Source organism: Panthera tigris, chromosome D3, assembly GCF_018350195.1.
Source record: "Panthera tigris isolate Pti1 chromosome D3, P.tigris_Pti1_mat1.1, whole genome shotgun sequence".
Classification (NCBI taxonomy): domain Eukaryota; kingdom Metazoa; phylum Chordata; class Mammalia; order Carnivora; family Felidae; genus Panthera; species Panthera tigris.
In genome coordinates, this window is record NC_056671.1 from 9,272,174 (window position 1) to 9,287,100 (window position 14,927).

The 14,927-nt window shown below is 45.7% G+C and overlaps 1 protein-coding gene across 3 annotated transcripts in view; it reads right to left on the minus strand.

Moving 5' to 3' along the window:
• Positions 1-7,735: 7,735 nt before the first annotated feature.
• The window catches only part of LOC102949574 (BRCA1 associated protein), a 105,942-nt gene continuing 98,750 nt past the window's right edge, over positions 7,736-14,927 (minus strand). For all 3 annotated transcript variants that reach the window (XM_042961686.1, XM_042961685.1, XM_007079661.3), the window contains 2 exons: positions 12,330-12,433; positions 7,736-10,132 (listed from right to left, as the gene is read on the minus strand). In XM_042961686.1, coding sequence (XP_042817620.1) covers positions 9,769-10,132; positions 12,330-12,433 — 468 coding nt within the window. In that variant the 3' untranslated portion in view covers positions 7,736-9,768. The remainder of the gene's footprint in view (positions 10,133-12,329; positions 12,434-14,927) is intronic.

The window sequence follows — 14,927 nt, forward strand, 5'->3', positions numbered from 1 at the left end:
TAAGCACAGGGGCCACCAGGAAGCAGGACAGGGACCACTAACACAGGCTGGGGGAGAGCGAGAGCAAGGAAAACGCTAACACAGAGACCACTACTTGTGCGCATTGAGCCGAACTAAGCACCAGGTCCTTTAATCCTCCCACAAATCTTCTGAGGGGCACATGCCACTACTGTCTCCATTTTGGAGATGAAGTCACTGCTCAGAGATGTCACATAACTTTCCCTGGATCACACAGCCAGGCAGTGGCAGAGCTGGGATTTGAACCCAGGCCCGGGCACAAATTTCTGCACTGCACTACCTGTCCAGGTGGCAGGGGGCAGGGGAAAATACTTGCCAGATCTCTGCTTGCAGTGAGAGGCCTTGAGCACATCCTTCCTGCAGGGTCTCAGAAGGAACTACCCCTGTAGTCACCTCGATCTTGGACTTTTAGCCTCCAGACCGCAGGACAATACATTTCTGTTGTCTGAGCCTTTGAGTTTGTGGCCCTTTGTTACGGCTGTGATAGCTTATGAATATATACCCTGTGTAGGTCTCAATGGAGCTGGGAAGTAGTGACGGGGAGGGAGAGTACTGTGAGATGACACTAGAAAGGCAGGTCAGGGCCAGACCACGCAAGATCTTATTCTAAGATCCAGGAAAACCACGCGTGGGTTTTATAAACGTCCTAAGTGGGGGCGGGGAGGCAATGCTGTGTCACAGATGCTTTGGAAGGGGGCAGGAGTAACAGTGGAAAGACCAGCAAGGAAGCCACTGCATTGTCCAGGTGAGGGAAGATGGTGGCTTGGACAGAGTCTGTTCTGCAGACATCTGGGGGACCTGTGGATGGCTGGGGAGGGGAGAGAGGGAGGAATCGAGGGCGATTTCCGGCTCGAGTTACTGGATCGCTGAGGATGGTTCTTACTCCAAGACAAAAGACGGGAGCTGGGGGTAGAGCTAGATTCGTGGGGGAGAATGGAAGCATTCCTTCCAAACGCAAGAAGGTATGTGTGTATGCAACATCCCAACAGAAACATTGAGCAAGCAGATGGAGCTGTGAGTCTGGAGCTCAGAGCAGGATCTATGCCAGAGATGGAAATCTGGGGATCTCACTGCATCAAGATGGTCTTTCAAGCCACAGGAATTGGTGAGGTCACCTAGAGAGCGGAGAAGGAAGAGAAAGGCCGGGACCCAGCCCTGAGAATCCCTCTCCTGAGGGCTGGGGGAGATGACCAGGGATGACTCATGATTACTGATGTGTAGAGAACCCATGGCCTGGGGGAGCCAGGCTACTCCTGGGGACGAGAAGAGCCTTCTCGAGGACGTGGTAAGTAGTCAGGTGGACTGCAGGAATGGGAAATGGCCAGGGAGGAGAGAGCAGCTGTCAGACCCGTGTGTCAGTTTCCTAGGGTAACAAAGAGCCACAAACTGGGGGGCTTAGGACAATAGAAGTCGATTCCCTCATAGTTCTGGAGGCAAGTCCGAATCAAGCATTTTTTTTGTACAGCATCGACCATGAAGCCTCTGTGACTATCCCTACCTACAGTAGCCCTTCCCTCCCATCCCCTTACACTATTTCTTCCTAGCACTTACGGTTATCTGAAATCCCATACAGTTTCATTTGTTTTTAGGGCAGCAATGACGGGGACTGTTGTATTTGCTGCTATATGCCTCGAATCCTGATTGTGTCTGGCACTTAGTAGGCCCTCACGTAATTACCGAGAGAACAAATAAACCTAGAGAAACAATACGCATGGGAAACACCAGAAGAAACAACTCAAAGTGTTCAGTGTTCATGGTTTCCTCTGTTGATAAGAATACTTTTAATTTTCCTCTCTATATTTTTCTGCTTTAAAAATAAAACATCTGGGGCACCTAGGTGGCTCAGTCAGTTGAGCATCTGACTTCAGCTCAGGTCATGATCTCGCAGTTTGTGGGTTCAAGCCCCGCGTCGGGCTGTGTGCTGACAGCTCAGAGCCTGGAGCCTGCTTCAGATTCTGTGTCTACCCCTCTCTCTGCCCTTCCCATGCTCATGCTCATGCTCATGCTCTGTCTCTCTCTCTCTCTCTCTCAAAAATAAATAAACATTAAAAAAATAATAAAAATAAAAATAAAACATCCTGGGGCACCTGGGTGGCTCAGTTGGCTAAGCATTTGACTCTTGATTTTGGCTCAGGTCATGATCTCACAGTTAGTGAATTTGAGCCCCATGTCTAGCTCCGTGCTGTCAGTATGGAGCCTGCTTGGGATTCTCTCTCTCTCTCATTTCTCTGCCCCTCCCCCACTTGTGCGCGCGCTCTCTCTCTCTCTCTCTCTCTCTCTCAAAATAAATAAATAAACTTAAAAAATAAAAAATAAATAAAACATCCTATTTTGGGGGGGAGATAGAAATGCTCTACATCTTGGTTTGAGTGGTGATTACACGGATGTGGACAACTGTCAAAACTCATCCAACTGAACGCTTGAGAGCTGCATTCTATTATATGCTAATTACACCTCAAAAATAAAAACCATATAAATAATACATGTGTCTATCTTAAAATATAATGCTCTTGCAATTGTCTTATAGAATTTAAAATATATAATTGTAAATAGGATAATAGGTATTGAATCTAGATTCTAAATTATATTTGGTTATTTTTTTTTAAATTTTTAATATTTTTTTAGGGGGGGAGGGGGCAAGAGAGAGAAGGGGACAGAGGATCCAAAGCAGGCTCCACGCTGACAAGCAGAGAGCCTGACACGGAGCTCGAACTCACGAACCATGAGATCACGATGCTTAATCGGCTGAGCCACGCAGGTGCCCCTGACTTGCTGTAACATTAATAAAAAAGAAGAAGACAGAAAAAGTTCTGGGAAGACCTCTACACGTGGACACATACAGACCAGTCTATACCTGCGAAATTAACACCGCTTTGTAACATACCCCTGTAGCGTATAAAAATTTTGTTCTAGGCTTTCTCTCTCCTCTGTTTATTCTGTAACAAACTGAAGCCACAAGTTAAGCTGATCCCTGCAGAATCTAAAGTTTCCGGTTAGCCTGTTTATTCCTGTTTGACTGTGCCTCTGGAGGCAGTAACTGAGTCTACATTCTCAAAGAAAGGACTCCTTAGAGTCTAGATAGTTTTGTTCCAGAAGCAACTTTTCCAGCTGGGGAAGCACCCTGGTTTCCATGAAGCTCCATATAAAAGAACCGAGATGTCAGCGTAAATGGTTTGTGTGGACTGGGCCCCAAGCCTCCCCGGAGTGAAGGGGCCACAACAGGCAATCGGAATGAAGTGATTTCCCAAAGCCAGCCCTTGGGTGGAGGGGGAAAACCACTGGCGTGGTTTTCTTCCTCCTTCTTTATCAGCTCTGGCTCAGGCCCCGCTGAAGTGGGAGAGGAGACAGGGAGAAGTTAGAAAGTTCCAGGAGGAGAGGGGGAGGCTTGCAGAGGGTGGGCGTACTGGACTGTTTCACTCACACCAACATGGTCTCCACTCGGTACTCGGCTCCTTTCCCAAAGCAACCACAACACAGGTCTTGGGAGCTGTTTCCTTTCTGTCCCCAAGTTCCAGAGTTAGAGGGGGGCAGTAGAGCAGAGTGGGTGAGGAGCCCAGATTTTGGACTCAGGCGATGCTGGGATTGAGCACTGCCCTCTTCAGGGGTCAGCTACACAACCTCAGCCAACGCTGGCCGGTCCTGAACTGTCTCCTACTGGGCCTCGGTTTCTTGATTTGTACAGTGGGGTAACTGCACCTACCTCACCAGGCTGGCCTTGAGGACTGAATGGAATAGTACGTGCAAAGTACTCAGCACAGCAACTGTGGTTTGGTCAGCAGGAATTGAACTAGCCCTTGGAATCAGACACGCCAAAACAGGGCAGAGCTTGCTTCCGCCTCTAATGCTCAGCAAGTGCAGGAGAATTCTCTAATTCTGCACTTCTAATTCTCTATCAGCTTTGGGTCCTACCAAAGAAAACAGGGATTCTGGGTCTGCCCCTCTGGATTGCCTCTTTGGTGCTGGAAAAGAGGTCTCTCCTGGGGATGTTCTTCTAGGTTTTTCCAAGTCCCCTTGGGTTCACACAAGCCAACAGTAACACAATCAGGGTTCTTAGCGTCAATTACCTCCCTTCTCACAAGAATGTTATCTCAGCAGGTGAAAAGAAAACTGTTTTTAAGAGTTCACCAAAAAGCCGTCTCCTGAAGGCTCCAAGAGAAGAGAGGCAGGGCTCGGTGTAAGTTATCTTTCTCGGGATTATTCTGGTTCTGAAAAGCAGTGGAACATTCTTATTTATAAGCGTGAGGGGAACGGGGGCCGCAGGGAGCGGAGAACCCAGCGTATAGGAAGAAAGTAAGGGAAGAGAGCTTTAGTGTTGCTCTGGCCAAACAGAGCTAGGAATCTCGCCAAAGGGAGAGTGTGCGATTGGCAGCAACCGAGAGATCCTGTATGGACTTTTAGGAAAGATTCTGGGCCACAGCACAGGGCCTCCTCCGTCGGGGCCAGGAGAGTTCTGGCAGCAGCACCCCCCCGCCCAGGCATGTTCCCACATAATTGAAGTCGAATGTGCTGGGCGGGGGAGGGTAGATGGAGGAGGCCTCTGAGTTCCTGGCTGCACAATCTCTGTGTTCTGCAGTTGGCCCTGTTTGGGATCAAAGCCAGTTAGTGTTGATTTTCTGCAGCATGGAAACAAATGCAACGAAGCTGTTTTCCTGAGGCATGCATTTTGCAAAGAGGATTTGAGGTTGTTTTTTTTCCCCCCCCCCGGAGGACAGGTGGGGCCAGGAGGTGGGAAAGTTGTGTGACGTGGCTCTTCTATTGCTGTCTCTTCTGCAGACGGTTTTGGGCTCATAGTTTCCGTGTGAGCACAAACTAATCAGTTAGAATGTGTGAGTGGGCATGGCCACGGCTAAGGCTCAGTCTTTCACGAAAGATAATTCCTGGAAGATGCTGCCGGAGGACCCTCTGGCTGTGTGTGATAAGTCACAATTTGTTTGCTCTCCCGCTGGAGTGTTTCCAGGAGAGCAGTTCTCCTCTTCCTCCTAAAATTTTCCATGGACTCTTCTTCACTTCTAGATCTGTGATCTTGTTCTTTTGCCCCAGAAATTAGTTCGAGTTCCTTCTTTCCAGTTAGCACCAAAGTCTTTTGATGCTAACCATTATATTAATGATGTAAAGTGATACAGGCAAGTTTCTCAAGTGGTGGAGGGAGACATTGTCTTAATGGCGCTCAACTGCCCCCAGGCCTCTAGGGAAGGTCTGGACTCTTGGCCCATTGGGCCATAGCCAAGGGATTGAGAATTTACAATCAGGAATTGAGATGGCTGAAGGAAGTCTCAGTGCACTTTTTTTTTTTTTTAAATAGGTTTCATGCCCAACGCACGTGGGGCTTGAACTTACCACCCTGAGAGAGCAAGACCTGAGCTGAGATCAAGAGTCAGACGCTCAACCAACTGAGCCACCCAGGCCCCCCCCCCCCAACACCATTCCTTTTTAAATGAGGAAACAGACGTACAGGGAGATTTGGTCTGGGATCTACTGCTCCTTCCAGACCAAAGATGGCAAGAGACATCTTCACAGAGGCCAGGTCAAACATCTCTGCATTTATTTTGAGGCTGGATCTGAAAGGAGTTTGGGGCCAGGGGATTTAGAACACGGTCTGAAAAGAAGCAAAGCTGCTTTAGTTCACTTAGTGCGCGTGGTAATTAGCCTTGGAGTAACAAATGTTATCTGCACCAGCGCAGCTCCGTGCCAAGTACCAAAACCACATTTTCCAGATGATTCCAACGAGAAGTTTCTGACCCGAAGCAATTCAACATTAGGCCCCAAAGACCACAATCATCTTGTACAAAACAGCAGATTGTTCATCTCTCCCTGGCCTTCTTTAATGCACTGAGAATGCAAAATCCAGATTAAGAACCAACTGTGGCGCCCGTTTCGTGCTCACCTAATCTTCCAGAATTATAATAAGAGACTGCTCAACGTTGGTGAAAAGCATACGAGCTAAAACGCTGCTGAGGTAGTTTTGGCTTCTGGGAGTACAGCTTTCAAAATGAATGTCTAACAGAACCTGATATTGTTAAGTGCCTGAGCATTCCGGGGAGGGCGCGAGTCCCGGGGAGGCCGGGTAAAAAGGGTTACCAGTAAGTGGTAAATGGTTACTATTACCTTTAAGTGATGAAAACAAGGCATGAAAGGGTTGATTATAACATTAATCGGGATAAAGAGGCCACAACCCCTCCCCAAAAAGAAAAGGTAAAAAATAAAAGAAGCTTTATGTAACTTCCCTGAGGTCTCCTGATGCACCAATGCAACAATATTTTTTCTTTGCTCCAGGGTGACTAAAGCGAAGTGCTTGGGGGTGAAAATGAACTTCATGTTACACAGGATGAGGCACTTGGCTTTGGCTCCAGGACAAAATGGTGGGGGGTGGGGGGGAGGGTTCCTGAAAGGAAAGGCTTTTCTTCCTATTACTACTTCACTTTTCCTTTTCACTTCACTTCATATACACGTATATATACATGTATATATATGGGGTTTTTTTTTTTTGGTTTTTTTATTTTTTAATTTGAGAGAAAGAGAGGGAGAGAGAGAATCCCAAGCAGGCTCCACGCACACAACGAAGCCCGATGCGGGCTCGATCCCACACCACGACCCTGGGATCATGACCTGAGCCGAAATTGAGTCCGATGCTCAACTGAGCCACCCAGACGCCCCTAAAATTTTTAACTTTAAAAGCTACATCTGTTGGTGTGGACACTATACAGATATCCTGGAACTCCCACTTCCAGAACCTTCACGGGCACAAGTGAAAAGGACTGGCCAGAAGCAGAGGCCTGTCGGAGAACACTTGGTGGCTTCCTAAACTCGCTTAAGGTGATGGCCAGGTCTCTGAGTAGTTTAGGTGTCCCCCAGCACCATTAAGGAGCAGGAGCCGGGTCTTGAGAGACTCCTGAAAAATTTCCCTTCTGCTGCCAAGAAAGAAATTAACGCAGCAGAATTCACCGCGGCAGTTAATTCAGCTTTATCCTGGAGAAAATGAAATCGCTTTCCTCAAATGGGAGAGTGGCTTTCCTTTTTTAGATAAGCCCATTGACTTCATTGCGGGAGCCCAAGCTTGCCACCAGCCCAAGCTACGTGGCAGAACGCACAGCAGCCAAATCAAGGATGACGTTTGTAACTTGTGTATCCCGACTGTACCAGGAGAGGGGTTTCCAAGTGATGACAGAAGGTTGTTCATTCGTGATTTGCCAAGTCCTCTACATTCAACTGGCTGGCTGTTTCAATTCATTTCTCAGCCCTTTTGCTTAGGACAACCTACCTCCCCGTGCAAGCGTGGAGTGGGTAGTTGCTTCAGGGCCTTGTCTTGCCCAGCATATCCTAACAAGTCACATCTGGGACAGTTTCAAAAAATGAAACCACCTCGGCTTGCTAGAAGGCCTGGTAAAAAGTCTCAGGCCTACCTACACGTTGATTGCTTTGCATTTGTAAGAGTTGTGTGCCGGGTCTCATCCTATAAATTCAAACCCTTTAAATTTAAACCCTTTAAATTCAGATAATTTTCCTTATTCTATATTTGGTTCAGCTACTTTTTATTAGTTTGGGAAGCTGGAGCAAAGGGGGGTAGGAAGATGAATAATCTAGCTGCTCACTATATTGTTGAGGGGATGGTTTTCGTGCTGTTTTAAGATTCAGGTCATTGACACCTTCTTAGGTTATTTAGATACAAGCTCCCAAGCAAATGTCAACCAGTGAGACACAAATTTCACACGGGGCAGAATCATTTCAAAGTTCGGTTATTTTAATGCAATTTCATTGTTCAAGGTAGTACGGATATATTAAGTGGTTCATTTCCATCGTGAAGAAAATACTAACAGTTTCTATCTTATGTAATTTTGTCAAAATCAAACGTGACTCTTTGACCTTTTTCAAAAACACTTTCTTTATGTATCTTGATAAGATGCTTTTTTTCCTGGAAAACATTTTTAAACCTTCAAGTAGTTTGGAAACATTTGCCTATTTGCTCATTCCTCTGGGCACAGCCTTTCCGGGCACTTATCCCACCTGTACTGAAAACCTCTGTTCCCCCAGCTGGTGGTGGGGCTGCTTGGTGGAGGTGATCATGGGAAAATGAGGAACGAGCAAGCTTTGTAAACTACTTCTAATTCTCGTAATTAGTATGCTACGATCCACCCCAGCTTCTGCAAGGTCAGACATGCAAGACAAGTACTTGGCCAAAAAAGCAGGATTCTAACTAGTGTAAAAATAGATTTTAAATAAAATAGAATCTCTATAGGAAAGAGAATTAGGTTACGCTTTACATTCCCACTCTTGCTTTAAGGTGTCTGTATATGTAAGTCCAAGGGGCACTTCCAGAGTTGGTCTGCCCTAAGTAGAATTTGAGAATGTCTGAGTACATTCATTTCGCAAAGTTACAGGTGAGGGTTTCTGGGAAATGCTCCAGCGCATCCCACAAAAATAGATGGTGATTAGCAATACAGTTTGTGTGCTAACAAGGAACACGAAGGACATTTACGCCAAAGGGGATGAGGCCTAACCATAGGCTAAAAACAATTCTAAAATGTGACCATTGGAAAACTCTGGCTAATTCTAAAGCAGAAAACAAAACCCATCATTTCAGCGTCCAGCTACCCCTTCTGGAAGCTGAATTCCAACACGGGTCTTCCTTTAACTTGGCTTAATTACTGCGTATTATGAATTACTTGACGTTAAGGTTTCTAGAGAAAGTACACAGCCCCTCTGTTGGCTCACAACGAGCACTGCACGACTGTTTTAAAGGGGCCCTGTTAAAATTCTAATTTTCGGATCTAGAAACAGCCTTTGGTTGTATCTTGAAAGCATAACTGAAAATCTGCCCAAGCTCCCTCTAGCCGCAACCTGAGCATGCAGCCCAATCTTTTGTAAACATTCAGAAAACACTGATCCTAGCAAAATACACAATCAGCTAGTCAGAGGCCTCGCTGCCCATTTTCACATGGATGATAAATCCGCTTGCTGATTCTTGCTAGATGCTAGGAAATCCACTCTGAGATCGGAGTCTTAGAGCAACCATTCAGCCTCCTCTTTACTTGAGGTTCATAATGTGGCCTGGAGTCATCGAAAATAAACAAAGTGGAAGCACCACCATTTTCCCTACACTGAGTCTGCTCAGCCTGCCCCAGGGTTGTTTGTTTTTCCTGGCTAGTCCTAGAGCAAAAGACGGCTGCTGTGACAGGCTAGTGACTAAAGGTTTACAGGCCCAGCCTCTTTTCATATGACATTCAACCAATTCTTCTTCCCAGACGCAGGGAGGGGATGACAAGGACGTCAGACTAACACCGGGGAGTTTTCATAAATCCTCAGTGGCCAGTGCAAACCTCTCTTTAAAGCAGCTGCTAGACCTCAGGTAACGTTACCTTTGAGGTTACAAAAAAAAATTCGACATCTTAAACCGACCCCAGACCTGAACGTCAAATACACGGACTCAATAAATACAACGGAAAAATGCACAGCAGAGCTGGGGCTTCTATCAAGTAGGAAGGCAAAATGGTCATTAGAATGTCTGAGGTTAGTGAACTACTACGGTTGGAAACAGCAGCCACCTTCTAAAACACGGCCCATCTCCATCGGCGCTCCTAGTCAGCAACCCCCTACGTTCATCGCACCACACGCCAGCAAATGAAAGATCCAAACAACTGCGGCTCGGTCCTCACTTGTACTTATTTAAGGTCCGCCCTCACATTTAGCTGAAGCCCCAGCACACCCTCACTGCGCCAGGGAAACCAGTCTCAGGGACGTCTGTTTCTCAGAAGGTCACTTGCCCCTCTTGCTGCGGCCTTTCCTGGAGGGCAGCTTCCCGCTGCCCCCCGAAGAGGGGGCGCTGGAGGCTGAGGCCATGGCGATGTTGATCTGTCCCTCCTGGATTTCCTGCCGGGTCTCAGCAGGCAGGTGGTTGATCTTCTGCTGTGTCTCCAGGTAGAACATGACGTCACGCAACTGCTCCTGGATCTCGGTGATCTGCAGATCCTTCTGGTCGCAGGTTTCCTTCAACACCCTCTCCTCCTCCTTCAGTTTGTTCTGCAGGAGGACTTGGTTGGCACGCAAACACTTGTTCATTTCCTGCTCCTCTCTGAGCTCTGTGGTGAGTTTGGCCACTTTTGTGTTTAGCTGAGTGCACCTTTTGCAAAACAAAGGAAGACAAAAGCATGTTTTTTCATTTGCCGACACAGTCCGCTTTCTGCTCTGGGATTGAACAGAGGCGCTGTGATCTCAGAATCCATTTAGGGACTGGACTCCTCCCTCCTGTGGCGGAGGGAGACTGCCACCACAGTCTCCACTGTGCCGCCACCGCGACTGCTGTACGAAGCAAGGATTCCGCTCTAGTCGGCGGCGTAACAGTTTTTCTAAGTCTCAGAAATTTTTCAATAGTGTAAATGATTCTATGATTCATGGTAAAACTTCTACTGCTCCTTTGTTTTGCAGTCTGTGGTTAAATAGATGGCTTACAGATAACAGCTACGATAAAGAAGTTATGAGGAAAAGTGACATTCTTGGAGAGTCAAGTGCTCTGACCTCACTGCATTTACTGGAGAAGAGTTTTCAAGAATAGGGAGTGCCTTATTCTTGACGCTCAATCTTACTCACAAGGCAAGAATTACAAATTAAAGCATCACTGGATATACCATTTTTATGTATCGGAATGCCAAAGAGCTCAACCGTGGGAAAAGAGGAACTTCCCCGCGTGGGCACTGGAGTGCGAACTGGTACAAACTCTTCGGAAGTCAGCGTGGCAGTAACTCCAAAAACCACAATTTCACATGCCCTCTGACATACCTATTCTAGGAACTCATCCAATAAAATATATTCAAGACTGCACTAAAAGAAACATGGAGAAAAATGCTCATTGCACCATAGTTTATATTAGTCTAAGACTTGAGACAACTTTAAATGTCTATCAATAGGGGACCGGTTAAAATTATCAGGGAACCTCCATACAATGCAATACCATGCAGCCGTTACAAGTGTCAGTATGAAAAAAAAAAAAAAAAATCTCAGAAACGGAATATTTTACCAAACAGAATACCTAATATTATTCTATTTTTCTAGAAAAAAAGGTATGTGAGACATTCATATGGGTACAACAAAAGATCTGGAAGAGTAAATATTCACTGGTACCATCAATGAATAGTGGTAATCTTTAGATAGCAAAATCTACAGCCTGGAAGAAAACTTCCAATTTTAATTCTTCAATACAGTTGAATTTGTTAGGGAGCTGAAACTATAGAATATTTTAATTTCTATTAATCCTGTAGTGTTGCTTTTAGAACAGTTTAAAAAAAGAAAAAAACCTTTGGGGCACCTGGCTGGTTGTCAGTAGAGCATGAGACTCTTAATCTCAGGGCTGTGAGTTCAAGCCCCACGTTGGGTGTAGAGATTCCTTAAAAAATAAAATATTTAAGAGTGTGGGGAAAGAAATAAAAACAAGAAAATATTTAAAAGAAAAAAAAAACCTTTGGTGGAGAGTCTTGTGGGTGACGAGAAAATTTTGAAACAGATGATGGTGACAGTAGCAGGATGCTGTGAATGCCACTTAGTGCCACTGAATTATACACTTAGAGTGAATAGGACAAATTTTGTTATATAGATTTTACCACAATACAAAGAAAAACTATTAAAATAACTTTTGACAGTGGGGAAAACAGGTGAAGGGTACATGGAAACTCTTTGCACTATCTTAGCAACCTCTGTAAACCTGAATTTATTCCAGAATGAAGGTTTCTTAAAAAAAAAAAAAAAAGCTCTTAAAAATTCTCCTCCTTATTTTTCATCCACTGTCTGGAAGTAAAAAGCCAATTATTTTTGTGAATATACTTAAACTAGAAAGGTAATTTCCATGAGCAGCAACTATCTCCCCATATCACAGTAGTAGAGTATGTTCTTGCCATGCCGTTCTTGAATTTTTTCCTCCATATTCAACAACTCTGGCCTTTAATTCCTGCCTAAGGCCAGAATATACACCGTGTCCGGCTCAGACATATTCTCTCTCCTGCCAGTTCTCAGCCACCATGGCTCCGAGAAGCTGCAGCTCTGAGCACAAGGGAATTGCCCTCTACAGGCAACAGCGGAAGATATCTGCACATACAGCGAGCACAGACATCAGCAGAGAGCTCTGCATTCCACACAGCACCCATCTGGCATGAAATGCTGTCGTTTTTAATCAACAGGAAGTCACAACAAGTTTGCTCCATAAATAGGGAGACCCCCGAAAACCTAGTGATAGGCACCCTCGAAAAGGAAAGCGTGTTCATAGGAATGGAGGAGATTACCTGTAAAAATGAAATAGCTAAGTTAAAGAAGAGACCAATTACACCTACTTTCTTTCCACGGACTGCTTTTCTTTTAGGAGATCATTTAGTCTGTGCTCCAGATTGTCACATTTCTCAATTGTTTCTTTAAATTTGGCCTTCATGTTGTTAATCTGGAAGAGCAAACGGAGATCAGTTTCACTTCAAAGAGGCATAGTTTTGTGGGGTCTCTGGGGCTAACTTCACAAGCGTTTTTGCAATGACCTGTCCGTAACTTTGATAAACCAAACTAAGAAAAGGTGAGACAATCATTTGAAAGAACTTCTGTAACAGAAATAAACATTTGGAGAAATCCTTTTTTTACCCCTTACTGTTTCCCTATACAAGGATGAACGACGGATCACAGCTAAACGGCAAGCGAAACTGCTCAGAAGTAAAGAGTGAGCTTCAGGCAGTAAGACAGGAGACGGTCTGTCAGAGGCCAGACCAGAGCCTCTCCTTAACTCACCACGTCTTTTTCCTCCTGAGATCACATTCCAAAAATTACTAACCAAATAATCTAACAAACTAATCTAATCCAAGAAAATTGTAATAATGGGTTCTAACTGTTTGGGTCCCTACCCCCCCCCCCAAAAAAAACCTCATTATTAAATTTTCTCATGTACCATGAAGCCACATGGAACATAAGCAGTTCTTGTTTTGAGTTAATTTATAAATGCAATATAGGGAGAACGAATTCATGTTACATTGTCTTATAAACTGAAGAGAATTTTAAAATTCTGGCGTATTACGTGTCAGAAACCAAGAGTCTGTTGAAGTCTAGCTAAGCAGACATTAGATTCAGTCAGGTGTGACGATCTACCCAACTGAGAAATGCCTCACCTCTACCAGTCCGAGGACACAGGGAGAAGACTGGATGGGAAGTAGTGAGGCTGGGTGGATCGTGAGGCAGTAATAGCTGAAAGGGCAGGAGGTGAAAGGGACTGAGAATTTAAATCCTATGGCCCAAGCACCAGCCAGATGTTTTGTAAGCAGTATCTCCTTTATATCTGATAAGAAGCCAGAGACTTCAGTGTGTCAACTTTATCAACAGGCTTACGGAAAGGTGAGGCAATATGCCCAAAGTTACCCAGCTAGAGCGTGGTGGGTCTGGGACTGGACCCAAGTTCTAAACCTCTCTGCACTACATTGCAGGCCATAGCTGTACGGCAAAGGAAAAATGAGCTTTAGGCATTCGTTAGGGAATGCAGTTAATCCTAAAGGGTCTTAAAGGGCAGAGAGAACCCTAAGCTTAGCTCTCAAGGGTCTGCACGAAGCACTTTAGGTACCCCCCTGTGGAAACGCCTAGTACTGAGGCTGTGTTTTGAGTGTTCCTCCTAGGGACTCAGGACTTGACACCAAGTGGCAGTAACCAGAGCTCGGCCTCCTGAGTGCTGTCGGAGGCATGTCCTTCCCATGTGTGCTCTAAGCCCCATTCAGAACCGGTCAGCAAGTGACCCTGAGTGCCTCTGGAAAGGCACCTCCACCACTTGGAAGGTTCTGATAAAAACTACATCAACAACTTTGAACTGAAGATCTTTTTTGTTTTTTGACGTTTTTATTAATTTTTGAGAGACAGAGTACGAGTGGAGGAGGGGCAGAGAGGGAGGGAGACACACAATCCGAGGCAGGCTCCAGGCTCCAAGCTGTCAGCACAGAGCCCGACGTGGGGCTTGAACCCACCAACCGCGAGATCGTGACCTGAGCCGAAGTCGGACGTTCAACTGACTGAGCCACCCAGGCGCCCCTGAACTAAAGATTTTAAAGCTGGTGTTAAGCCTTAATTTGAGAACCTTGATTTCTCCTCATTTGTAGGCATACACGGAAACTGGGGCCAACGGGCCTGACATATGGGTGAGCCTGGCCCTGCCTGCTTAATTCCAGGATAACCCTAGCTACCACACAGATGAGACCTGAGCCTGGCTCTGCAGTCCCTTTCTGAAGATCTAGTTATGCCAGGGACTCACAAAATTACTAAAATAATCATTTAAGGATTTATTTGTTTCATTGTTGTTATCTTATTTCAGAGAGAGAAAGTACGCATGCACAAGCACATGCGCCTACGTGGGGGAAGGAGGCAGAGGGGGAGAGACTCTTAAGGAGGTTCCGCGCTCAGCGCAGAGCCCAACATACTGAGGTCGATCCCACGACCCTGGGATCGTGACCTGAGCTGAAATTAAGAGTCGGACGCTCAGCTGACTGAGCCACCCGGGCACCCCAATTATTAAAAAAAATTGAAAAGCCTGTATTACTACTAAGAGGATCAGTGAATTATGAACACTGTCCCTAGAACCTGAGAAAGGTTCTTGGAACTCCCATTCTATGTGAACCCTCAGGAGCTCACTGGTTTTCAAAATGCTTTCTTTGGAACCGTCAGGGTCCCTTGTACCTGCCGGAGACGATGGGAAAACCAAGCAGGTGAAGTTCTGGGCCCTCCATCTGGGTTTCCACCAAAAACACACCACTTTCCTCTTCTACCTGGTGGAGGAGTGAGTGGCATCTTCTTTCAAGGATTTCGCTAAATTTGAAAACCTGTGTCCTAGACAAACAAGGCATCACGGGAACCACCGAAGCTCTAACACCTCAGCCTGATTTTCTTCTCTTCAATCTTGAAGGGCTCAGCACCAT